The sequence below is a fragment of the Salmo salar genome, chromosome ssa15 (genome assembly GCF_905237065.1).
Source record: "Salmo salar chromosome ssa15, Ssal_v3.1, whole genome shotgun sequence".
Lineage (NCBI taxonomy): Eukaryota > Metazoa > Chordata > Actinopteri > Salmoniformes > Salmonidae > Salmo > Salmo salar.
In genome coordinates this window covers 3,627,935-3,655,528 of record NC_059456.1, presented here as the reverse complement: position 1 = coordinate 3,655,528, position 27,594 = coordinate 3,627,935, and the positions used below count along the sequence as shown (strand labels likewise).

Here is a 27,594-nt window from a genome sequence, read left to right as displayed (position 1 = left end):
CTTCTTGTTGTCGTACCCTCTTCGATCTGTAGTTTTTATCCTGGTCTTCTTGTTGTCGTACCCTCTTCGATCTGTAGTTTTTTATCCTGCTCCTCTTGTTGTTGTACCCTCTCCAGCTGTCTGTCCATCGATAACAGTCTTTCTTCCTTCTTCCTCCTGATTTGTTGTTGTTGTTCTTCTATCCGTTCTCTTTCCCCCTTCAGTATTTCTAGCCTCTTCTCTTCATTCATATTGAGCCGTTCCTATGCCTCTGCTTGTAAATCTTCCAGCAGGCTGTAGTGGAGCGGGTCGAGAGCTTCAAGTTCCTCGCTGTCCACATAACTAAGGAATTGTCATGGTTCACACACACCAACACATTCGTGAAAGAGAGCATGACAACCCCTTTTCCTCCTCAGTAGCCTGAAAATATTTGTCATGGGCCCTGAGATCCTCAAAAGGTTCTACAGCTGCACCATTGAGAGCATCTTGACTGGCTGCATCACCACTTGGTATGGCAATTGCTCGGCATCCAACCGCAAGGTGCTACAAAGGGTAGTGCGCACGGCCCAGTACATCCCTGGGGTCAAGCTTCCTGCCATCCAAGGACCTCTATATCAGGCGGTGTCAGAGGAAGGCCCTAAAAATTGTCAAAGACTCCAGCCACCCATGTCATAGACTGTTCATTCTGTTACCGAACGGCAAGCGATGCCAATTCACAAAGTCTGGAACCAACAGGACCCTGAACAGTTTCTACCACTAAGCCATAAGTAGCTAGTTAAATAGTTAACCAATAGCTACGCGGACTTTCTGCATTGACCTTTATTTGCAATAACTCTTTTGTCACGTTCTGACCAGTAAAGGGGTTATTTGTTATTGTAGTTTGGTCAGAACGTGGCAGGGGGTGTTTGTTTTATGTGGTTCGGGGTTTGTTGGGCTATGTGTTTATGTAGAGGGGTGTTGGTTTAGAGTGTTCCGGGGTTTTTGGGCTATGTTCTATGTTAGTATATTTCTATATTCTAGTCTTTCTAGTTCTATGTTTAGTTTATTGATTTGGCCTTCAATTGGAGGCAGCTGTTCCTCGTTGCCTCTGATTGAAGGTCCTATGTATAGGGGGTGTTTTGTAATTGGAATTGTGGGTAGTTATTTCCTGTTTAGTGTATGTTGCACCTGACGGGACTGTTTAGTGTCGTTCGTTTGTTTTTGTATACGTTGTTTGTTTTCCTTCTTCACCATAAAAAAAAAGAAGATGAGTATACATGTTCCCGCTGCATTTTGGTCCAATTCATACGACACCCGTAACATCTTTTGACTCATCACATGTGCCGGTGTTACTGTTTTATCTTTCCTGTTGCCTAGTCACTTTATCTCTACCTATATGTACATATCTACCTCAATGACCTATACAGCCTAGTTATCGTTACTCAGTACTGGTACCCCGTGTATACAGCCTAGTTATCGTTACTCAGTACTGGTACCCTGTGTATACAGCCTAGTTATCGTTACTCAGTACTGGTACCCTGTGTATACAGCCTAGTTATCATTACTCAGTACTGGTACCCTGTGTATACAGCCTAGTTATCATTACTCAGTACTGGTACCCTGTGTATACAGCCTAGTTATCATTACTCAGTACTGGTACCCCGTGTATACAGCCTAGTTATCATTACTCAGTACTGGTACCCTGTGTATACAGCCTAGTTATCATTACTCAGTACTGGTACCCTGTGTATACAGCCTAGTTATCATTACTCAGTACTGGTACCCCGTGTATACAGCCTAGTTATCGTTACTCAGTACTGGTACCCCGTGTATACAGCCTAGTTATCGTTACTCAGTACTGGTACCCCGTGTATACAGCCCAGTTATCGTTACTCAGTACAGGTACCCCGTGTATACAGCCTAGTTATCATTACTCATTGTGGATGTATTCCTCGTGTTATATTTTTCTATTTTTCTATTATTTCTCTATTTTTCTCTCTGAATTGTTGGGACTGTCAGTAGTAAGCGTTTCACTGTTAGTCTATAGCTGTTGTTTATGAAGCGTAAGATAAACAATGTTTGATGTGAATAATTCTACATGTAATTTCACCGCCCGTGCTGTTAGTTTGGCGGTAACACTAAATCCTCTCGGGCACCATTAGACCTGTCTGAGCACGTATGTCTCACAGAGTCTGTGTCGTGAGGAGGTACAGTATCTGCTGGAGCCAGACCTTGTTGGAGGATTTCCACAGGAAAGCTGCAATCAGTCCAGTAAGAAAACAGGATATGAAGTGCAGTGAAGTGCATTGACTGAGGAAGTGAGATACTCAGCACAGGAAGTTGAATCTTAACTTATTGTTGTATAGAGGTTTACAAACAACACAACGCATAACTGACGTAGAGAGATCTTATCACAGCTTACAGTATGTAGAAACAAGTTATAAAGACTAGTAGAGAGCAGAGCCTTATACGTGTATCTGTCTTATGGATCCAATACAGGGTTTCATATAAGGAATTATGTCCTGTTAAGAAAGTCTACGTGAAGTGTTGTGTTTTTATCTGCATACTCACTGTATGTTTAGCTCATATCAGCACCATTTACAATCAACACCACCATCATAGAGATCCTATTAAACCCTAAAAGTTCCAGAATGCGATGAAAATGGCAGCCATATTGGCCAGGGAGAAATCCAAACCAGTTTAATTGGAATGAATTTCAGTAGAGGCAGAAGCCTGATTTGACTTATGCAGGAAAATAAAAGTATGGCATGTGATATAAAATATTGTGTATTAGAAGTAAAATATTGCCATAAAATTATAAATACAGTTCATGCAGGTTTTATATAAAAGTTATAAATACCCTTTAAAATATATGTAAACAGACCATAAATGTCTCAATGTTTTTTTTCTTGGAAAGCTATGAGTGCTATTATATGATACAATATGAGTACTTGTTGCATTACAACTTGTCTAAGTCCTATCATTAACTGATGTCTGATGGGTGTGGATTGACTACATTGTCTGAATGGAATGTTGGAATATTGGCTGTTAATTTGAAACAAATGATGGAATCATTCCTCTAAAACTGTCTGGCTAGCTAGCTAACAAACATATTGTCACGTCCTGACCAGTAAAGGGGGTTATTTGTTATTGTAGTTTGGTCAGGGCGTGGCAGGGGGTGTTTGTTTTATGTGTTTCGGGGTTTTTGGTTTATGTTCTATGTTAGTATATTTCTATGTTTATTCTAGTGTGTCTATTTCTATGTTTATGTTTATTGGGTTGACCTTCAATTGGAGGCAGCTGTTCCTTGTTGTCTCTAATTGAAGGTCCTATTTAGTAGGGGTGATTTTTCCTGTGTTTTTTGGGTGGTTGTTTCCTTAGTATAGTCTGTGCACCTTACGGGACTGTTTTTGTCGTTCTTTTGTTCAGTGTTCATTTTCTTTCAAATAAACAAGATGTTTCATCTACCCGCTACAGTTTGGTCCGATCATTACGACGAGCATGACAGAACCATCCACCTTAAGAGGACCAAGCAGCGGAGGAAGGAGCAGCAGGAGGAGTATAAGGAGTCATGGTTCTGGGAGGAGATACTAGCTGGAGAAGGAACATGGAGGAAGGCTGGAGAGGACCGGGAACGTTATACGGGAACACGGCTGGCAAGGAAGCCTGAGAGACAGCCCCCCCCAAAAAAAGGCAATGGACCTGAGCCAATTCCCCATGCTTATTATGGTGAGCGTTTAGCGGTGAGAGCACCGTTCTATGCGGAAGTGCGCACGGTCTCGCCCATCCGCACACACAGTCCGGTGCGAGCGATACCAGCCCCCCACAGGTGCCGTGCTAGAGTGGGCATCCAGCCAGGGAGAAGTATGCCTGCGCAATACATCTGGCCACCAGTGCGTCTCCTGGGCCCAGGCTACCCTGCGCCTGCTCTACGCACGGCAGCCATCTTGCCTCAGCACAGCCCAGTTCGCCCTGAGCCAGGACTCCGCCCGTGCCGGGCTACAGAAAAAATCCATCCAGGATGGGTTGTGCAGGCTGTGCGCTCCAGACCTCCAGTGCGTTGTCAAGGCCCTGTGTATCCAGTTCCTGCTCCTCGCACTAGACCTGTGGTGCGTGTCGCTAGTCTGGCGCCTCCAAAGCCAGCCCCATGCACCAGGCCTTTAGTGTGCCTGCCCAGTCCAGTACGTCCTGTTCCTGCTCCTCGCACTAGCCCTGTGGTGCATGTCACTAGTCTGGAGCATCCAAAGCCAATCCCACGCATCAGGCCTTCAGTGCGCAGTCCCCGTCCAGAGCTTCCGGCGACGTCCTACAATCCGGAACTGACAGAGACGGCCCACAGTCCGGAACCGACAGAGACGGCCCACAGTCCGGAACCGACAGAGACGGCCCACAGTCCGGAACCGACAGAGACGGCCCAAAGCCCGGAACCGACAGAGACGGCCCACAGCCCGAGGTCTCCAGCGAAGCGCCTCAGCCCGAGGTCTCCAGCGACGCGCCTCAGCCCGAGGTCTCCAGCGACGCGCCTCAGCCTGAGGTCTCCAGCGATGCGCCTATGTTTATTCTAGTATGTCTATTTCTATGTTAAAGTTTCTTGGGTTGACCTTCAATTGGAAGCAGCAGTTCCTTGTTGCCTCTAATTGAAGGTCCTATTTAGGAGGGGTGTTTTTTTCCTGTGTTTTGTGGGTGGTTGTTTCCATGTATTGTCAGTGTACCTTACAGGACAATTTTTTCGTCGTTCTTTTGTTCAGTGTTCATTTCTTTAATAAATCAAGAAGATGATTCACATCCCCGCTGCAGTTTTGTTCGATCATTACGACGAGCATGACACATATAGGGAAGATAAATTCTTCAAATTCATCATTTTACACGAAATCTTATCAAGGCATTGGCAAACCATGGTTGACCAACTTCCTGACCAAAATGGCTGACCTTTATACCATCATTAGAAGGTTCATGACCATTCTAGTATTCTAATTTCTAATTATATGACCACCATCTCCTCCCTAACTTGGGGGTGTCTGTCACGGACACCGACGACTTGCTTCCGGACAAGCTAAACACCTTCTTCGCCCACTTTGAGGACACATCCCTCTACCAAGGACTGTGGGCTCTCCTTCTCCGTGGCCAACGCGAGTAAGACATTTAAGTGTGTTAACCCTCACAAGGTTGCCGGCCCAGACGTCATCCCTAGCTGCGTCTTCAAAGCATGCGCAGACCAGCTGGCTGGTGAGTTTACGGACATATCCAATCTCTCCCTATCCCAGTCTGCTGTTCCCACATGCTTCAAGATGGCCACCATTGTTCCTGTACCCAAGAAAGCAAAAGTAACTGAACTAAATTACTATCACCCCGTAGCACTCACTTCTGTCATCATGAAGTGCTTTGAGACTAGTCAAGGATCATATCACCTCTCCCTTACCTGACACCCTAGACCCACTTCAATGTGCATACCGCCCCAATAGATCCACAGACAATGCAATCCCCATCGCACCGCAAACTGCACTATCTCATCTGGACAAGAGAAATACCTATGTAAGAATGCTGTTCGTTGACCATAGCTCAACCTCAACACCACAGTACCCTCCAAGCTCATCATTAAGCTCAAGGCCCTGGGTCTGAACCCCGCCCTGTGCAACTGGGTCCTGGACTTCCTGCCGGGTCTCCCCTAGATGGTGAAGGTAGAAAACAACACCTCCACTTCGCTGATCCTCAACACTGGGGCCCCACAAGGGTGTGTGCTCAGCACCCTGCCCTACTCCCTGTTCACCCATGACTGTGTGGCCACGCACGCCTCCAACTCAATCATCAACTTTACAGACGACACAACAGTAGTAGTCTTGATTAGCAACAATGATGAGACAGCCTACAGGGAGGAGGTGAGGGCTCTGGAAGTGTGGTGCCAGGAAAATAACCTCTCACTCAATGTTAACAAAACTAAGGACATGATCGTGGACTTCAGGAAACAGCAGATGGAGCACCCCCCTATCCACATCGACGGGACCGCAGTGTAGAAGGTGGAAAGCTTCAAATTCCTTGGCGTACACATCACTGACAAACTGAAATGGTCCACCCACACAGACAGTGGGGTGATGAAGGCACAACAGGAAGGCCAAAAAGATCATCAAGGACAACAACCACCCGAGCCACTGCACACAATGCAAATAGTCCGGCTAACCATTTGGTTACCTGTTCAGGAGTCTTATGGCTTGGGGGTAAAAACTGTTGAGAAGCCTTTTTGTCCTAGACTTGGCACTCCGGTACCGCTTGCCATGCGGTAGTAGAGAGAACAGTCTATGACTGGGGTGGCTGGGGTCTTTGACAATTTTCAGGGCCTTCCTCTGACACCGCCTGGTGTAGAGGTCCTGGATGGCAGGCAGCTTTGCCCCAGTGATGTACTGGGCCGTACGCACTACCCTCTGAAGTGGTCGGAGGCCGAGCAATTACCGTACCAGGCAGTGATGCAACCAGTCAGGATGCTCTCGATGTTGCAGCTGTAGAACCTTTTGAGGATCTCAGGACCATGCCAATGTTTTTTTGTTTCCTGAGGGGGAATAGGCTTTGTCATGCCCTCTTCACAATTGTCTTGGTGTGTTTGGACCATTCTAATTTATTTTTGATGTGGACACCAAGGAATTTTAAGCTCTCAACCTGCTCCACCACAGCCCCGTCGATGAGAATGGGGATGTGCTCGGTGCTCCTTTTCCTGTAGTCCACAATCATCTCCTTAGTCTTGATTATGTTGAGGAATAGGTTGTTATTCTGGCACCAACCGGCCAGGTCTCTAACTTCCTCCCTATAGGCTGTCTCGTCGTTGTCGGTGATCAGGCCTACCACTGTTGTATTGTCAGCAAACTTAATGATGGTGTTGGAGTCGTGCCTGGCCATGCAGTCATGGGTGAACAGGGAGTACAGGAGGGGACTGAGCACGGACCCCTGGGGAGCTCCAGTGTTGAGGATCAGCATGGCAGATGTGTTGTTACCTACCCTCACCGCCTGGGGGCGGTCCGTCAGGAAGTCCAGGATCCAGTTGCAGAGGGAGGTGTTTAGTCCCAGGTTCCTTAGCTTAGTGATGAGCTTTGAGGGTACTATGGTGTTGAATGCTGAGCTGTAGTCAATGAATAACATTCTCACATAGGTGTTCCTTTTGTCCAGGTGGGAAAAGGCAGTGTGTAGTGCAATAAAGATTGCATCATCTGTGGATCTGTTTTGGCGTTATGCAAGTTGGAGTGGGTCTAGGGTTTCTGGGATAATGGTGTTGATGTGAGCCATTACCAGCCTTTCAAAGCACTTCATGGCTACGGACGTGAGTGCTACGGGTCTGTAGTCATTTAGGCAGGTTGCCTTTGTGTTCTTGGGCACAGGAAATTTGGTGGTCTGCTTGAAGCATGTTGGTATTACAGACTCAAATCAGGGACATGTTGAAAATGTCAGTGAAGACACCTGCCAGTTGCTCAGCACATGCCCAGAGCACACGTCCTGGTAATCCATCTGGCCCCGCAGCCTTGTGAATGTTGACCTGTTTAAAGGTCTTACTCACGTCGGCTATGGAGAGCGGGATCACACAGTCGTCCGGAACAGCTGATGCTCTCATGCATGCCTCAGTGTTTCTTGCCTCGAAGCGAGCATAGAAGTGATTTAGCTCGTCTGGTAGGCTCGTGTCACTGGGCAACTCGCGGCTGTGCTTCCCTTTGTAGTCTAATAGTTTGCAAGCCCTGCCACATCCGACGAGCGTCGGAGCCGGTGTAGTATGATTCAATCTTAGCCCTGTATTGACGCTTTGCCTGTTTGATGGTTCGTCGCAGGGCATAGCGGGATATCTTGCTTCCGGGTTAGAGTCCCGCACCTTGAAAGCGGCAGCTCTACCCTTTAGCTCAGTGCGAATGTTGCCTGTAATCCATGGCTTCTGGTTGGGGTATGTACGTACAGTCACTGTGGGGACGACGTCCTCAATGCACTTATTGATAAAGCCAGTGACTGATGTTGTGTATTCCTCAATGTCATCGGAAGAATCCCGGAACATGTTCCAGTCTGTGATAGTAAAACAGTCCTGTAGTTTAGCATCTGCTTCATCTGACCATTGGCTGTACCGTTTACACCTTTTGTAGAGACCCATTAGCAAAATATTGATATATAAAATGAATACTGATATGTGTGGCTGTAACATGATTTTGTGACATACCACACAGACTCACTAAACACAAATGCTTCGTTTGTAAATTATGTCTGAGTGATGGAGTGTGCCACTGCTATCCGTAAAAAATATTTAAAACATTGGGAAGTCTGGTTTAATGATTTTGAAATGATTTATACTTTTACTTTTGATACTTATGTACATTTTAGCAATTCCATTTACTTTGATACATTATTGTGTTAGCAGGTTCTGTGACTTTGCTCCTTGTTATTCTGTTAGGATGTTCTGTGACTTTGGGGAGTTTATTTTTTATTTAACATGTTTAAAAAAAAATTATCACGTGTTTGAAAGGGGAAAATTACCAGTTCCCTGAGGTCCTGGTCTTTGGGTACACTACACAGTGGTACTGTGTTCAGTTTGCATATAGAAAGGAAAATATATGTTAATAAGGGATGACACTTACTTAAAATGGATTGTGATATATGTATTGCTGATTTCATGTTGTGTTTTTGTTTCGATACAAATTTCACCAGATTGGGATCCTGGAGTGGAAATTCTGCTAACTTTATAATCTGGTAACTCTTCCGAGAGGTCGCCAGTGGAATAAGGGGGTATGGACTCATTTAGAAAATGGTTTGAACAGTAACATTATGTTATGCTTTTTGACATTTGTCTTAGAGATGGTATTAAGAAAAGGTTAATGTCATAATTCGTCATATAGTCAATGTTTGTCTGAATTTCCTGAAACAGAAATGAAATTAACTTAACTGTTGTTAACCTCAAAAAAGCACAGAGAATATCATGTCAGATCGTGTCCTAATGCATGGTAGGAATAATTTGAACATAGACAGTGTGTGTAAACCTCAAAACCCTAACCGGCTGAAGAAAGAGCAACAAAGGTATGCAATGAGAGACAGTGACTTTTACCACTCCTATCTGAGTCCGAGCCATAAACCAGGGCCGGGGTACTGAAAGCGCGTGTGGAGTGAGCCATAAACCGGGGCCTGGGTGCTGAGAGTGCGTGTGGAGTGAGCGTGGATAGAGAACAAGCTCAGGTGAGAGACTCGTGTCTCATGGGAGAAATGGAAGTATCGACTTGGATATTAAAATTGGAACATTATCAAGGGCCATGAAATGTGACAGGCAAAAGTTACATGTGCCATTGGGAAAATGAACTGTAAACGATATCTGAAGAAGACATGCTAGAATGATAAATGCCGGGTGAAGGAAAGAGGTGTGGGGGTATACGCCCTGCTAACTATTTGAACTAAGAATGCATTGAGATGCTGTTCTTTCATTACCAGGCCACTCAGGACAGGAAAAACAGGGACAAAAAGGGGCTGTAATGAGAAGAGTTATGACTGGCATTAAAAGGTTGTTTATAAATGTATGTTCTAACAGGGATGATGTGTGCTAAATTGATAAGCTGGAATTCGAGCCCTAGACTCAGAGTAAGCACTGAGGTCAGTCATTCTACATTTGGGATGGATCATTTATCAAATGTTTTAGTTGTGATTTGGATACAGCGAGAGAGAATTGCTAAAGCACGATGAGGGATGGGGGCGCTGATAACATTTATTTGGCCGAGAGAGACTCCAGAATCATATCTCTAAGTGTCATCCTGAAGGGAGGTGGTTTGGGAGGGGAATCACTGGATGATAGCTTGGGACAAACATGAATGTTTTTTGTTCTCTTTTGGGGAACACAACTTCAGAGCTTCTAACAGACTTGTACTTTGACTATTTAGTTTGTTGTAACATCTCTGGCCGTGATAATAGAGATCTGTTCATTTCACTTTGACTTTGAGTCCATAGTAGTAATTTCCACGACACTACCACGGTAGCAATTTTATGGCTGGTAATGACACCTACATAAGCGTGTCAAACACCACAAAACCTACCACACAAGGCAAAACATTCCGTTACACCATAGCCTACTTGTCAACAGTATGTTTATGTTATATAACATTTTTGAAATTGACCATATTAAATTATCATTGTATTTGCGCACGCATTGATGTCAGAAACGCACCTACCCCAATGCTCTGTCTACCCCAATGCTCTGTCTCTGACTGACCTGAATCTGCTTGAAAATCTATGGCAAAACCTGAAATGGTTGTCTAGCAATGATCAACAACCAATTTGACAGAGCTTGAAGAGTTTTGAAAAGAATAATGGGAAAATGATGAACAATCCAGGTGTGTAAAGCTCTTACAGACTTACCCAGAAAGACTCACAGCTGTAATCACTGCCAAAGGTGATTCTACAAAGTATTGATGTAGTTCTTTCTTTGAGCTGTTCTTGTCTATTAATGTTCTGTATTTTGTCATTGTTCCTGTTTTTTGTGGACCCCAGGAAGAGTAGCTTCTGCTTTTGCAACAGCTAAAGGGGATCCTAATAAAATATTTTAGAAACAATGTAATAATATTCACCATGAACTAGATGTGACAGGTTATCAACTGAAACATTGTAATAATATTCACCATGAACTAGATGTGACTGGTTATCAACTAAAACATTGTAATAATATTCACCATGAACTAGATATGACTGGTTATCAACTGAAACATTGTAATAATATTCACCATGAACTAGATATGACTGGTTATCAACTGAAACATTGTAATAATATTCACCATGCACTAGATGTGACTGGTTATCAACTGAAGCATTGTAATAATATTCACCATGAACTAGATGTGAATGGTTATCAACTGAAACATTGTAATATTCCCCATGAACTAGATGTGACTCGTTATCAACTGAAACATTGTAATACTATTCCCCATGAACTAGATGTGACTGGCTTTCAACTGAAACATTATAATAATATTCCCTGTGCCTTACTATGTTGTATTAGTTTCATTTGATGAAAAAAATGTAACTATCACATTTACATAAGTATTCAGACCCTTTACTCAGTACTTTGTTGAAGAACCTTTGGCAGCGTTTACAGCCTTGAGTCTTCTTGGGTATGACACTACAAGCTTAGCACACCTGTATTTGGGGAGTTCCTCACGTTATTCACCACAGATCCTCTCAACCTCTGTCAGGTTGGATGGGGAGCGTTGATCCACAGCTATTTTCATGTCTCTCCAGAGATGTTAGATCGGTCTCAAGTCCGGGCTCTGGTTGGGCCACTCAAGGACAGCCGCTCCTGCATTTTCTTGGTTGTGTTTTTATGGTTGTTGCCCTGTTGGAAGGTGAACCTTCACCCCAATCTGAGTTCCTGAGTGCTCTATGGCAGGTTTTCATCAAGGATCTCTCTGTGCTTTGCTCCGTTCATCTTTGCCTCAATCCTGACTAGTCTCCCATTCCCTGAACCTGAAAAACATTCCCACAGCAGGATGCTGCCACCACCATGCTTCACCGTAGGGATGGTGCCAGGTTTCCTCCAGATGTGATGCTTGGCATTGATGCCAAAGAGTACAATATTGGTTTCATCAGACCAGAGAATCTTGTTTCTCATGGTCGAAGAGTCTCTAGGTGCCTTTTGGCAAACTCATTTACAGAGGAGTGGCTACAGTCTGTCCACTCTACCGTTAAGGCCTGATTAGTGCAGTTCTGCAGAGATGGTTGTCCTTTTACAGAAGAGTGGCTATGGTCTGGCCACTCTACCATAAAGGCCTGATTGGTTGAGTGCTGCAGAGATGGTTGTCCTTCTGGAAGGTTCTCCTATCACCACAGAGGAACTCTAGAGCTCTGTCAGATTGACCATCGGGTTCTTGGTCACCTCCCTGACCAAAGCCCTTCTCCCCCGATTGCTCAGTTTGGCCGAGCTAACAGCTCTAGTAAGAGACTTGGTTAACAGCTCTAGGAAGAGACCTTCAATGCTGCAGAATGTTTTTGGTACCCTTCCCCAGTTCTGTGCCTCGACACAATCCTGTCACGGAGCTCTACGGACAATTCCTCCGACCTCATGCTTTGTTTTTTGCTCTGTGATACACTGTCAACTGTGAAACCTTATATAGACAGGGTTTTGCCTTTCCAAATTATGTATAATCAATTGGATTTACCACAGGTGGACTCCAATCAAGTTCTAGAAACATCTCAAGGATGATCAGTGGAAACAGGATGCACCTGAGCTCAATTTCGAGTCTTATAGCAAACGATCTGAATTCTTATGTAAATACTGTATTTTAAGTTTTTTTACTTGTAATACAGTTTAAATGTTTCACTTCGTCATTATGGGGTATTGTGCGTAGATTGCTGAGGATTTTGTTTTTATTAATCCATTCAAGAATGTGGAAAAGGTCAAGGGGTCTGCACACACTTACTCATTCCAGGGTTTTTCTTTGTTTTTACTATTTGCTACATTGTAGAATCATAGCAAAGACAACACAACTATGAAATAACACATATGGAATCATGTAGTAACCAAAAAGGTGTTAAACATATCAAAATATATTATATATTTGAGATTCTTCAAAGTAGCCACCCTTTGCCTTGATGACAGCTTTGCACACCCTTGGCATTCTCTCAACCAGCTTCACCTGGAATGCTTTTCCAACAGTCTTGAAGAAGTTCCCACATATGCAGAGCACTTGTTGGCTGCTTTTCCTTCACTCTGCGGTCCTACTCATCCCAAACCATAGCGCTTGATGGTTTTTGCGACTGCACTTGAAGAAACTTTCAAAGTTTATGAAATGTTCCGCATTGACTGACATCCATGTCTTAAAGTAATGATGGACAATCGTTTCTGTTTATTTGCTTATTTGAGCTGTTCTTGCCATAATATTGACTTAGTAAGCCCCCTTTGAAGCCTCCTCCTGCTGTTCAAAGACCATCCACTGGCATTTTCTTCAAGAAATCTGCCTCCAGAAATAAAAGCTTCTCCCAAGTGGGTGTGACACCTACTCCCGTTGCCCGCTGCACTGCTGCTTAGATTCCACCTGGCGATCTGTTCACAGTCTGCCCTGGCCTGTCTCTCCCTGTCTGGTACAGGTACCCCCACCACACTACCCCCTCTCTCCCAAGCTTTCGTTCGCCTCAAGCACACACATCACTGTTGGGACGAGTGACTCAGAACTTACAATGGCTAGCCCCAAGTCGTTATATATTGAAGTTTTTTATTGTGCATTTTGCTATCTTGCTATTTGCCTCATGACTCCTGCATGCTTTGTTGACTACAATCTTTCTTTACCCAACCGTGGGACAGACTATGTTTGTTCCCACGCTCGGGACTCTGACTCCTTATTGGTTACACTGACTTTTGGCATCCCATCCTATTCTAACCACCTCTCGCCGGCTTTGTATTCATGATGCCTGATGAAATTGCTGTACAATATGATCTCGATGTCATCTGATGCCCATTCAGATGTCATAAATCAGCATTGCAGAGCTCTCTCTGTCCTATGCTGTGCCTTGATTGTATTACTGTTGATGATATCTGGAAATGTGCATGGACACCCTGGCCATCCTACTGATGCTAGCCCCAATTCTGACTTGTGCTCTGATACCTGCTTCACTGATATCTGCTCTCGTGAAAGCTTGGATTTTCTGCACGTTAACACTGGACACTTGTTACCTAAAATGGATCAATTGAAAGTGTGGGTTCACAGCTCCAATCCAGATGTATTTTGGTATTTGGTATTTTATTAGGATAATTTAGCTGTGTATTAGGATCCCCATTAGCTGTTGCAAAAGCAGCAGCAACTCTTCCTGGGGTCCACACAAAACATGAAACATAATACAGAATGACATAATACAGAACATCATTAGACAAGAACAGCTCAATGACATAACTACAGCAATATCAGATGGAATGAAGTTCCATGCAATAACATTTACATTTACATTTACGTCATTTAGCAGACGCTCTTATCCAGAGCGACTTACAAATTGGTGCAATCACCTTATGATATCCAGTGGAACAACCACTTTACAATAGTACATCTATATCTTTTTTGAGGGGGGGGGGGGGTGTTAGAAGGATTACTTTATCCTATCCCAGGTATTCCTGAGGATACAATCCCGATAACGGGATTGGTTGGACAACAGCCAGTGAGATAGCACGGCGCGATATTCAAAACAAATAATCTCCAAATTAAAATTCAAGTATTATACGGCATTTTAAAGATACTCTACTCGTTAATCCAATCACATTGTCCGATTTCAAAAATGCTTTACGGTGAAGGAAAAACATTAGATTATTTTAGCATAGCACCTCAGCAAAAAAATAAAATAAAGCCATTTTCCAAGCACGATAGCCATCACAAAACCAGATATACAGCTAAAATTAAGCACTAACCTTTGACAATCTTCATCAGATGACACTCCTAGGAGTGTCATGTTAGACAATACATGCATTTTTTGTTCAATCAAGTGTATATTTATATCCAAAAACCCAATTTTTACATTGGCGCGTGACATTCAGAAAATGTTTTCTCCCCATAACTCCCAGTGAATAGGCACATTTAATTTACGGAATAACTCATAAATGGTGAAAAAATGTATAACAATTATTTAAAGAATTAGAGATAATCTACTCCTTTATGCAACCACTTTCTCAGATTTCAAAATAACGTTACGGAAAAAGCACATTGTTCAATATTCTGAGTACAGAACTTAGCCTTCAATGCTAAGCTATACAGTTAGCCTACAACCACGGCGTCGACAAAACTCTAACAATATGTTTGAAATATTTACTTACCTTTGATCTTCGGCAGAATGCACTCGGATGGGCACCCAATTCCACAAGAAATGTTCATTTGTTCTGCAAAGTCTATCATTTATGTCCAAATACGTCCATTTTGTTGACCCATCCAGAACACTTTACATTGCTATGTGGCGTGGACGCAAATCCATAGACGAAATGTTCAAAGTTCCATTACTGTTTGTAGAAACACGTCAAACGATGTTTACAATCAATCCTTTAGGGTATTTTTTTAACGTAAAATTGCGATCATTTTACAACCGGGCAATAGCTATTCATCCCAGAAGAAAAATATAAAACCGATAACGTCACGTGTACGGGCATCATAAGACACCTCTCCTCAGACTGGCCAATGATTGACTGATCCAAAACGATCTGCCCGGTAACAGATGACGGTTGAAACCTGTTCATAAAGATTGTTGACAGCCAATGGAAGAGTTAGGAGGTGTAACGTAAATCCTACGTCACTGTAGTTTTCCAAGGGATTCACTGATTCAATTTTTCTCAGGTTTTTTGCCTGCCATATGAGTTCTGTTATACTCACAGACACCATTCAAACAGTTTTAGAAACTTCAGAGTGTTTTCTATTCAAATCTACTAATAATATGCATATTCTGTTTTCTGGGCCAGAGTAGTAACCTGTTTAAATTGGGTACGTTTTTCATCCGGCCGTGAAAATACTGCCCCCTAGCCCCTAGAGGTTAAAGAGGTGGGGTTTCGCGTGTCTCCGGAAGGTGGTGATTGACACCGCTGTCCTGGCATCGTGAGGGAGCTTGTTCCACAATTGGGGTGCCAGAGCAGCGAACAGTTTTGACTGGGCAGAGCGGGAACTGTGCTTCCGCAGAGGTAGGGAGGCGAGCAGGCCAGAGGTGGATGAACGCAGTACCCTTCTTTGGGTGTAGGGACTGATCAGAGCCTGAAGGTACGGAGGTGCCGTTCCCCTCACAGCTCCGTAGGCAAGCACCATGGTCTTGTAGCAGATGCGAGCTTCAACTGGAAGCCAGTGGAGTGTGCGGAGGAACGGGGTGACGTGAGAGAACTTGGGAAGGTTGAACACCAGACGGGCTGCGGCGTTCTGGATGAGTTGTAGGGGTTTAATGGCACATCCAGGGAGCCCAGCCAACAGCGAGTTTCAGTAATCCAGACGGGAGATGACAAGTGCCTGGATTAGGACCTGCGCCGCTTCCTGTGTAAGGCAGGGTCGTACTCTGCCAATGTTGTAGAGCATGAACCTACAGGATCGGGTCACCCAGAATTGTGAGGGGTGAGCCATCCTCAGGAAACGAACTTATGAAGGCGTCAAGCTCATTGATGAACTCTCCGAGGGAACCTGGAGGGCGATAAATGATAAGGATGTTAAGCTTGAATGGGCTGGTGACTGTGACAGCATGGAATTCAAAGGAGGAGATAGACAGATGGGTTAGGGGAAAAAAAGAGAATGTCCACTTGGGAGAGATGAGGATACCAGTGCCACCACCCCGCTGACCAGTTGCTCTCGGGGTATGCGAGAACACGTGGTCAGACGAGGAGAGAGCAGTAGGAGTAGCAGTGTTTTCTGTGGTAATCCATGTTTCCGTCAACGCCAAGAAGTCGAGGGACTGGAGGGTAGCATAGGCTGAGATGAACTCTGCTTTGTTGGCCGCAGACCGGCAGTTCCAGAGGCTGCCGGAGACCTGGAACTCCACGTGGGTCGTGCGCGCTGGGACCACCAGGTTAGAGTGGCAGCGGCCACGCGGTGTGAAGCATTTGTGTGGCCTGTGCAGAGAGGAGAGAACAGGGATAGACAGGCAGATAGTTGACAGGCTACAGGAGAGGCTACGCTAATGCAAAGGAGATTGGAATAAAAATTAACTACTGGGGAAGCGAGAGAGCAGGGCCTCCCTCACTAACCATTCACTGAAACACTCAAATATAACTTTTCCAACTTCCACTTTAGAAATTATAATTGATGTAAACTACAGTGGTTCAATGTTTCCAGGAATAGGCTCATACTTAGTTTATTCAGCTAGATAACTTGGAACAGTATTCTTCCGTGAAACCCACCCAGTGCACCGTATCCTATGACGCTGTAGCTAACTAGCATGCTAGCATCCAATAACACACGGTTAGCACCAATACTTGGTTACAAGAAACTACCAATGGATCATTCGTGTCCATGTCTAGTTCCTTTCATAACGCAGAAGTAATTAAACGTTGGCTAGCTAACACAAAGTCAGTCCTGCTAGCTACACAAGTGGAATACACAACTCGAACACTTAAACAACACATCCTAGATCTGAATGAAAGAAATAAAATAATCTTATTAAATACTTTTTTCTTTACATAGTTGAATGTGCTGACAACAAAATCACACAAAAATAATCAATGGAAATCCAATTTATCAACCCATGGAGGTCTGGATTTGGAGTCACACTCAAAATTAAAGTGGAAAACCACACTACAGGCTGATCCAACTTTGATGTAATGTCCTTAAAACAAATCAAAATGAGGCTCAGTAGTGTGTGTGGCCTCCACGTGCCTGTATGACCTCCCTTCAACGCCTGGGCATGCTCCTGATGAGGTTGCAGATGGTCTCCTGAGGGATCTCCTCCTAGACCTTGACTAAAGCATCCGCCAACTCCTGGACAGTCTGTGGTGCAACGTGGCGTTGGTGGATGGAGCGAGACATGATGTCCCAGATGTGCTCAATTGGATTCAGGTCTGGGGAACGGGCGGGCCAGTCCATAGCATCAATGCCTTCCTCTTGCAGGAAGTGCTGACACACTCCAGCCACATGAGGTCTAGCATTGTCTTGCATTAGGAGGAACCCAGGAACTCACAAGGGGTCTGAGGATCTCATCTCGGTACCAAATGGCAGTCAGGCTACCTCTGGCGAGCACATGGAGGGCTGTGCGGCGCCCCAAAGAAATGCCACCCCACACCATGACTGACCCACCGCCAAACCAGTCATGCTGGAGGATGTTGCAGGCAGCAGAACGTTCTCCACGGCGTCTCCAGACTCTGTCACGTCTGTCACGTGCTCAGTGTGAACCTGCTTTCATCTGTGAAGAGCACAGGGCGCCAGTGGCGAATTTGCCAATCTTGGTGTTCTCTGGCAAATGCCAAACGTCCTGCACGGTGTTGAGCTGTAAGCACAGCCCCCACCTGTGGACGTCGGGCCGTCATACCAACATCATGGAGTCTGTTTCTGACTGTTTGAGCAGACACATGCACATTTGTGGCCTGCTGGAGGTCATTTTGCAGGGCTCTGGCAGTGCTCCTCCTGCTCCTCCTTGCACAAAGGCGGAGGTAGCGGTCCTGCTGCTGGGTTGTTGCCCTCCTACGGCCTCCTCCACGTCTCCTGATGTGCTGGCCTGTCTCCTGGTAGCGCCTCCATGCTCTGGACACTACTCTGACAGACACAGCAAACCTTCTTGCCACAGCTCGCATTGATGTGCCATCCTGGATGAGCTGCACTACCAGAGCCACTTGTGTGGGTTGTAGACTCCGTCTCATGCCACCACTAGAGTGAAAGCACCGCCAGCATTCAAAAGTGACCAAAACATCAGCCAGGAAGCATAGGAACTGAGAAGTGCTCTGTGGTCTCCACCTGCAGAACCACTCCTTTATTGGGGGTGTCTTGCTTATTGCCTATAATTTCCACCTGTTGTCTATTCCATTTGCACAACAGCATGTGAAATGTATTGTCAATCAGTGTTGCTTCCTAAGTGGACAGTTTGATTTCACAGAAGTGTGATTGACTTGGAGTTACATTGTGTTTTTTAAGTGTTCCCTTTATTTTTTTTGAGCAGTATATATTAATGTTATCTAATGTTAGCAAGTTATTGATTTCATGAACCTTATTTTTAAGGCTACATATATTAATATGGGCTATTTTCAGCCCTTTCCTGGGTAGCTTATCAGAGATTGACATAATACTGAAAAGAGCAGACAAGGCAAGAGAAAAAGATATATACATTCCGCAGTCCATTAGTCAATGATTGTGTATGTGTGGGGTTGAGGCTACGAACCATAGGCTTGCCTCTCTCGTCTCTTCCAGGCATCTGGTATGCAGCTAGGTAGCTCCTCAGACTCATCCTTGGTCGGCAGGATCACTGGAAAGAGACAAGTAGTCCCAGCAACTGATGCCGCGGGATCCAAACTAAGAAGCTAGGTCACTACCAATACACCTTCAAACAACAAACTTTCCAAACAAACTTTCTAAACTTTCCAAACAAACAAAACCAAACCTTTCCTCGTTCCGCTTTCAACAGACAGTGACGTGTGTGAACATTATCTTTCCCAAAATTAGGTGAGTGTGTTAGGACCACGCGGATGGCTCAGAGCTGTCGGGTAGAATGTTTGGTGGTTTCAGCTGGCTGGATTTAGGACTGCGTGGACACCACAGAGCGCGCGAATAGATGACCATCTTACCCATGCTAGATTACGGAGACATAATTTATAGATCGGCTGGTAAGGGTGCTCTCGATCGGCTAGATGTTCTTTACCATTCGGCCATCAGATTTGCCACCAATGCTCCTTATAGGACATGTCACTGCACTCTATACTCCTCTGTAAACTGGTCATCTCTGTATTCCTGTCTGAAGACCCACTGGTTGATGCTTATTTATAAAACCCTCTTAGGCCTCACTCCCCCCTATCTGATATATCTATTGCAGATCTCATCCTTCACATACAACACCCGTTCTGCCAGTCACATTGCTAGTTGACCAATATAATAGACCCAAAATGGCAAACCCTGTCCATCTTGCACCAGGCAGGCTAGAGCAAATAGTATTTGAATCCAGGTCTGTAAGTTGACATGACATGTTATTAATAATTTTGTTGAATACAAACACATCATTGGCATGAGCTCTCAAATCAGTCAGAAATTGTCCTTATTGTTTCCAATCTAAAGAATTGGGTTGCAAACTTGGAACTCACTTCTTCTCCGTAATTCCTCTGTTGTTTCTTTCTGTAAATGAAGAGATGCATTCATTCAGCAACAATGTGTTCTTCTGTGTGTCCTTCTGTTCAGGCCTCTAGAACAATGCCACAACAAACTCCAACACAAACCAACATGGCTGATCAAAGTTGTGATGTCATCCTTTCCCTTTGTGATGACATCATAGCCTGGTCCCAGCTCTGTTCGTGCTGTTTCGACAATTCTAATAGACAGAGAGTTGGAAGTACAGCACAAACTGATCTTAGACCAGGCTATAATGTAGCCTCCAAATGTGCACATTTGTTCATGTTCTTTGCTGGTAGTGAGTTATCAGCCCAGTTATAGATAATTTCTAGTCTGCAATGGGGGAGTGGTTGCTTCCTGCAAGAGCATAAAATGTGTGCATTCTAGACATCTTTGAAAAGCAAGTCAGGTAAAGAGTTTTTTTCTGTCTTAAAGGGGCAGTGTTGTATTTTAAGAGAGGCTTGAATGAGCTAAGAAGCCAATAGGCAGAGGTTACGGAGCATAAGTTGTCTGATTCTCTGTAATAATGGTATAGGAATAATAATTAACTTTATTTTGTAAAGTTGTTTCTTGCATCAAACCACACATTTTCAATCACCTCTTTGTCTAAAGTAGAAGTGGATAAACAGGTCAATGTCAATGTCAAGCCTTGCATATTTTTTCCAAAAGTCTCTTGGAATGTAGGACTACATTGAACACCACACATTGGCTGCTACTGTAGGCTGAATGATAGAACAGCTATTTCCATGTTAAAATGTTACGGGATGCATTTTCTCAATTGTTTTTGATGATAGGTCAATCTGATAGGCCTACATTATGATCAGTAACCACAGGACTTGGCCACTGATAAAACTGTAACTAAAAATGGGTACAGCCCAGAGGTGGGACCAAGTCATTGTTTTACAAGTCACAAGTAAGTCTCAAGTCAAGACAGGCAAGTCTGAGTCAAGTCTCAAGTCAAGACCGTCAAGTATCAAGTCAAATCTCAAGTCTTTAAGTTTGAGTTTCAAGTCCTAAACAAGTTACATTTTTCACCTTTATTTAACCAGGTAGGCTAGTTGAGAACAAGTTCTCATTTACAACTGTGACCTGGCCAAGATAAAGCAAAGCAGTTTGACACATACAACAACACAGAGTTACACATGGAATAAACAAACATACAGTCAATAATACAGTAGAAAAGGTCTATATACAGGTCTGCATATATACAGTGTGTGCAAATGAGGTAAGATAAGGGAGGTAAGGCAATAAATAGGCCATAGTGGCAAAATAATTACAATATACCAATAAAACACTGGAGTGATAGATGTGCAGGAGATCAATGTGCTACACGTGTTCTTCACCAAATGTAATACCATTTCATATTTTTAACAAGAGTAATAGTTAGTATATTACATTTACGCAAATCAGGAATGCTTAAAAAATATATTTATTACTTTCCAAATAAACTATCAAGTCAAGTCTCAAGTCTTTAACTTTGAGTTTCGAGTCCTAAACAAGTCATAATGTGCTCTTCACCAATTGTAATACCATTTCATATTTTTAACAATAGTAATAGTATATTACATTTACGAAAATCATGAATGCTTTTAAAAATATCTATATATTTATTACTTTCCAAATCAACGTTATATTTCCATGGAAATACATGGGTAGCCATGAGAAAGACGCATGGGGCGCAATCGGGCGATGTAGGCTTGTTCACAATCGCCCAACCTTGTTTTAGGAACTCAGGCAGGATTTAGGCTACCAACTGCCTAGCCAGTTGTAGCTCAATCTTGGGTGCAATGATCACGTTCCCGCACTGACTAACTGTGTGGAGGCTCATTGATTTAACGTTACATTAGCCTACATGATACGCTAGTAAAGTAATAAAATATATAGCTGTCGGCTATATTAGTCACGACTTACCGTTCCTTGTGCAGCTTCAAATGTCGAACAAAGTTGGAAATTGTTGCGACTCCGTCTGTAATCTTCTTCCCGCATGTTTTGCAAGTTGCAATCCGTTTTTTGTTGATACAGAGTTGTCTTTATATCCGAAAATAATAATTTTGGGTATCATCTTTCCAAGGGCTCAATCTGAATTCACCCGCCGGCATTCCTCTGCACTGCCACGTACAATTTGATTGGCTGCTGTCCGATTCAAACTGTAATCCGTTAAATGAAGAGTTGATGCGCTGCACACTTTTTTAATAGCTGTCACGTCCTGACCAGCAGAGGGAGGTATGGTATCAGTTTTGGTCAGGATGTGGCAGGTTTTTTGTATGTTAAGGGTTTGTGTTGGGGATTGGACTCCCAATTGAAGGCAGGTGTGTTGAGTTGCCTTTTATTGGGAGTCCTATATAGAAGGGTGTGTTTTTCTTTGGGATTGTGGGTAGTTGTCCTTGCACTGTGTTGTATGTGCCTGCAAGACTGTTGCTGTCGTCTTTATTGTTTTTGTCCAGTGGATACTTTACTCCTTTTTTTTAATTAAAAAACATGAGTATCCACATACCTGCTGCGCCTTGGTCCATTCTTGAAGACAGCTGTTACAATAGCATCATTTTTAATATTTGGGGTTGGGGAGGGTATCAAGTCAAGTCACGAGTCATTGGTGTCAAAGTCCAGTCCAAGTCATCATATTTGTGACTCGAGTCTGACTCAGTGTTCACAATAAACGCCTGCGGCAGAAGTGGCACAGAATATTTACAACTTTCAAGTTTTGGCTCAGCAGACCAGAAATTTGGTCAGTGCCGAAAAAAAAGAGAGGGAACATTGGTGGCCAGTTATAGTGAATAGTGATTAGTCTCCTTACCTCTCTCCTTCTCTACAACCAGACAGTACATTGAAACCTTTAGAGGAGACTAACAGCAGTTCAGGCAGTCAACAGGAAGTCTGCTGATAGTGACCTTGATTTGACCCTATCACGCTGCAAGATCTGCTATGAATCATTCAATTATCCAAAAGTAGAAAGTGGAGAGAAATGACTGTAGATCTGATCTGACAGATACAACTAGTGTTTAGTGTTGATGATGTCTTAAACAGCCAACTGGTTGATCAGAGCCAATCAGTGCCTTCTATTCAGAATTTTCACAGAATTCTGACCATTGTTACACCATTCTCTACATGTGGATCCACTGAAAAGGCCTAGCTTGGCCTTTAGGAAATGACAAAAGGAAGAGTAGGACCCCATTTACCAATACAAATATCACCCCAATCATTGCTGGTTGATTTTAGTTGACTGACAGTGTTGATTTTGGTCCATTATTATACAAATGTTTCAGTCATTAATTGATCAATCAAGGCTGTACAGGAAAAAGAAAACTATTATTTTATTTTCAGAGACTTTTCAAAATGAACGGCATAAACATGTATAGTATTGAAAAGTGAGAACCACAGCTGTGGTACATTGAAGACAGGAGGAGATAAAGGTTGTTAGTATTATTATAATTAAACTCAGCATAAAAAAACGTCCCTTTTTCAGGACCCTGTCTTTCAAATATAATTCAGAAAAATCTAAACTTCAAAGATCTTCACTGTAAATGGTTTCAACACTGTTTCCTATGCTTGTTCAATGAACCATAAACAATGAATGAACATTCACCTGTGGAACGGTCGTTAAGACACTAACAGTGCTCTTCACTGACGAGTCGCGGTTTTTGTCTCACCAGGGGTGATGGTAGGATTCACATTTATCGTCAAAGGAATGAGCGTTATAGCCGAGGCCTGTACTCGGGAGCGGGATCGATTTGGAGGTGGAGGGTATGTCATGGTCTGGGGCGGTGTGTCACAGCATCATCGGCTTGTTGCAAGCAATCTCAACGCTGTGCGTTACAGGGAAGACATCCTCCTCCCTCATGTGGTACCCTTCCTGCAGGCTCATCCTGACATGACCCTCCAGCATGACAATGCCACCAGCCATACTGCTCGTTCTGTGCGCAATTTCCTGCAAGACAGGAATATCAGTGTTCTGCCATGGTCAGCGAAGAGCCCGGATCTCAATCCCATTGAGCACGTCTGGGACCTGTTGGATCGGAGGGTGAGGGCTAGGGCCATTCCCCCCAGAAATGTCCAGGAACTTGCAGGTGCCTTGGTGGAAGAATGGGGTAACATCTCACAGCAAGAACTGGCAAATCTGGTGCAGTCCATGAGGAGGAGATGCACTGCAGTACTTAATGCAGCTGGTGGCCACACCAGATACTGACTGTTACTTTTGATTTTGACCCCCCCTTTGTTCAGGGACACATTATTCAATTTCTGTTAGTCACATATCTGTGGAACTTGTTCAGTTTGTCTCAGTTGTTGAATCTTATGTTCATACAAATATTTACACATGTTAAGTTTGCTGAAAATAAACGCAGTTGACAGTGAGAGGACGTTTATTTTTTGCTGAGTTTATTTGAATTGTTCTTTAAAGATTGACATAAAGACAGACGATAATCAACAGTAACAAAATGTGAACTTTAGCATCAAGGACAAAAGTAATTCATTGGTTATATTAACATATATGCATTAATGAAGATTACATTGGTTATAGCCTAGAAGTAAAGATGATTTAGAACAGCCTGTCAACCATCACTGTGGTCTAACAGGCTCATGTTTGCCACACGGCTCACATATCCACCCTGTGACATTATACAGACTTATACAGGCTAGTTGTTGAGGTTTATCACCCACAGTTGTTCACTCTCCCTCATATAACCCATACTAATTGTATTGTACCAAACTATTGCTGCAATTGTAACCAGAAACACAGTTTATTGTGAGACAGAAGAAGCCTTAGAAACACAGGGTCTCTACTCGCTACAGTTTATTTTTGTGGCTTATTTTAGTATTTCACTTGAAAGCCACAGTTTTCACAAACGGTTCACATACAGTGTATGATACTATGAATGTCTATATCATTTTACATATTAGAACCAAGATTTGACATTTCCAACATTTCCGTTGTTTGTCCGTCTTCTTGAAGGAGTGGGGCTGGTGGTTGAGGGAGCTGGGGGGTTGGGGGGTTGGTAGTAGTTGAAGGAGTGGGGCTGGTGGTAGTTGAGGGAGTGGGGCTGGTGGTAGTTGAGGGAGCTGGGAGGTTGGTAGTAGTTGAGGGAGTGGGGCTGGTGGTAGTTGAGGGAGCTGGGGGGTTGGTAGTTGAGGTTAGTAGTGGTTGCGTGTTCCTCCTTGTTCTATCTTCTATGTTGATTTGATCAATTATATGATTATATAGATCAGATATAATGTTAAAATCAAGGTTGTCAATGGTGATCACTCTATCTTCCACCTCAGGATGGGTGGTGCTGCTTCTTGCCCCGCCTCCTCCCTGTGTGGTGGTGGTTTTAATGGTTGCCCCGCCTCCTCCCTGTGTGGCGGTGGCTGTAATGGTTGACCCACCTTCTCCCTGTGTGGTGGGGTTTCTACGGGCTGCATTCAAAAGGGGCGGTAGTAGTTCTCTGCTATAAAGAACTACACACTCCTGAGCTGTTTTCTTTAAGTCTTTTTCAATAAGAATTTCTGTCTCTTCGTAAAGATTCTCTTTATAGAGTGCCTTGTAGTAAGGTTTGATACACCAGCAAAGTCTAGAACAGATATCTCTCCAAGATACTGCAGTCAGAATAGAATTCCCAAAAAGCAGAAACAGAACCAGTTCTGAGCCATAAACCTGAAACAAAACATGCAAACATTCAAGAAAACTGAACGCACCCCGGGTCTCCACCCTCCCCTCAATACTCTGTTCTACACCCCCCCACCCCTGAATACTCTGGTCTCCACGTCTCCTCAATACGTTGGTCTCCAACCCCCCCTCAAATCTCTGGTCTCCACCTTCCCCTCAATACTGTGGTCTCCAGCTTCCATTAATACTCTGGTCTCAACCCCCCCTCAATACTCTGGTCTCCAGCCTCCATTAATACTCTGGTCTCCACCCCCTCAAATCCCTGGTCTCCACCCCCCCTCAATACTCTGGTCTCCAACTTCCATTAATACTCTGGTCTCCACCCCCCCTCAATACTCTGGTCTCCACCCCCTCAATACTCTGGTCTCAACCCCCCCTCAATACTCTGGTCTCCAGCCTCCATTAATACTCTGGTCTCCACCCCCCCCTCAATACTCTGGTCTCCACCCCCCCTCAATACTCTGGTCTCCACCCCCCTCAATACTCTGGTCTCCACCCCCTCAATACTCTGGTCTCCACCCCCCCAATACTCTGGACAATAAAATATTCTAAGGTACTTACCATGGAGTCCCTTTTGAAATTAATTTGCTTTTCTAGGTCCGTTTGGTATGTTGTATTATCCGTGATGTATCTGCAGTTATGATTTGGTCTTTGATAGCACACGTACCAGTCCCCATCAAAAAGCACAGACACAACCCACAGCAACCCTATAGAGGCTGCTTTAAAGAGGATTCCCAACAGTCTTCCCAAAAAAATAAATCTGCATCTGCATGTAATTCTCAAGATTCGTTGAAACTCTCCATCCATCCAGAGAGTCAAGAGAAAGAAGATCAGAGCTGGAGACACCATGTAGAAAATAACCTGCTCATATGTAAGGTCTGGTTTAACTCCATCTTCACAAGAGCATTTTAAGTGGTCAAACACAACGTGGTAAAGAAAAACAGCAAAGAAGGTCAGGTAAAAACTGCCTGTTTTTCGTACTTGTGAGATCAGAATGTCAAATGCTGGCTTGAAGTTCTCCATCTACAGCGTCCCCTGACTACCGTCCCGTCTACTTTCCTTTCTCCAGATGAACAGAAAGATGATGTTAGTTTCTGGTAGATCTCTACTAGTCTGCTTACTCTGGTCTCCACCCCCCTCAATAATCTGGTCTCCACCCCCCTCAATAATCTGGGCTCCACCCCCCTCAATAATCTGGTCTCCACCCCCACTAAAAAATCTGGTCTCCACCCCCCTCAATAATCTGGTCTCCCCCCCCCAAAAAAAACTCTGGGGACTTTCAATAACAAGTAAAAGGTACTCACCATGGGCTCCCTTTTGAAATTAGTTTTGAGTTAAGTTTATAGGTCCCCTTGAGAGGGGGTGGTATCAGTGTCACTGTTGCTCTTTTATAGACCACATACCATTCCCCATCAATGACCACAGATCCCAGATCTGTTTGTGCTCTTGCTTACTCCATTAATGTCATTATTAAGCTCGAAACATACAATGTCAGAGGTCAAACTTCTAGTTCATGGTGAATATTATTACAATGTTTCAGTTGATAACCAGTCATATCTAGTTCATGGTAAATATTATTACAATGTTTCAGATGATAACCAGTCATATCTAGTTCATGGTAAATATTATTACAATGTTTCAGTTGATAACCAGTCACATCTAGTTCATGGTGAATATTATTACAATGTTTCAGTTGATAACCAGTCACATCTAGTTCATGGTAAATATTATTACAATGTTCAGTTGATAACCAGTCACATCTAGTTCATGGGGAATATTATTACAATGTTTCAGATGATAACCAGTCACATTTAGTTCATGGGGAATATTATTACAATGTTTCAGTTGATAACCAGTCACATTTAGTTCATGGTGAATATTATTACAATGTTTCAGTTGATAACCAGTCACATCTAGTTCATGGTAAATATTATTACAATGTTTAAGTTGATAACCAGTCACATCTAGTTCATGGGGAATATTATTACAATGTTTCAGTTGATAACCAGTCACATTTAGTTCATGGTGAATATTATTACAATGTTTCAGTTGATAACCAGTCACATTTAGTTCATGGACCAGAGGTCCACAATTCACATATTTGGTCACTTTGGGGTGACAAAGTCTAATGATGATTTTCATTAAGGTCCATGTCTGTGTGTTATATTTTGTTGTGATAGACATGTATTGGAAGCAGCTCAATGTGTCTATGTCCAATAAGAAAATGATGCCTTTAATTTCAGAGACTTATCAAAATGAACA

At 43.6% G+C, this 27,594-nt stretch overlaps 1 protein-coding gene across 1 annotated transcript; it reads right to left on the bottom strand.

Annotated features, from left to right (window-relative positions):
* Positions 1–24,043: 24,043 nt before the first annotated feature.
* LOC106570855 (uncharacterized) lies at positions 24,044–26,455 on the bottom strand. Its single transcript, XM_014143425.2, has 2 exons — positions 25,894–26,455; positions 24,044–25,320 (listed from the first exon to the last, which is right to left on the bottom strand). Exons 1-2 carry the CDS (start codon positions 26,353–26,355, stop codon positions 24,577–24,579), a joined length of 1,206 nt encoding a protein of 401 aa, XP_013998900.1. The 5' UTR covers positions 26,356–26,455; the 3' UTR covers positions 24,044–24,576.
* Between the last annotated feature and the right edge of the window lie 1,139 nt (positions 26,456–27,594).

Coding starts and splice junctions, on each gene's coding strand:
- LOC106570855 (XM_014143425.2), bottom strand. CDS start 26,355: ATGGAGAACTTCAAGCCAGCATTTGACATTCTGATCTCACAAGTACGA. Junction 25,321..25,893: donor ATTTCAAAAGGGACTCCATG/GTAAGTACCTTA, acceptor GTTTTGTTTCAG/GTTTATGGCTCAGAACTGGT.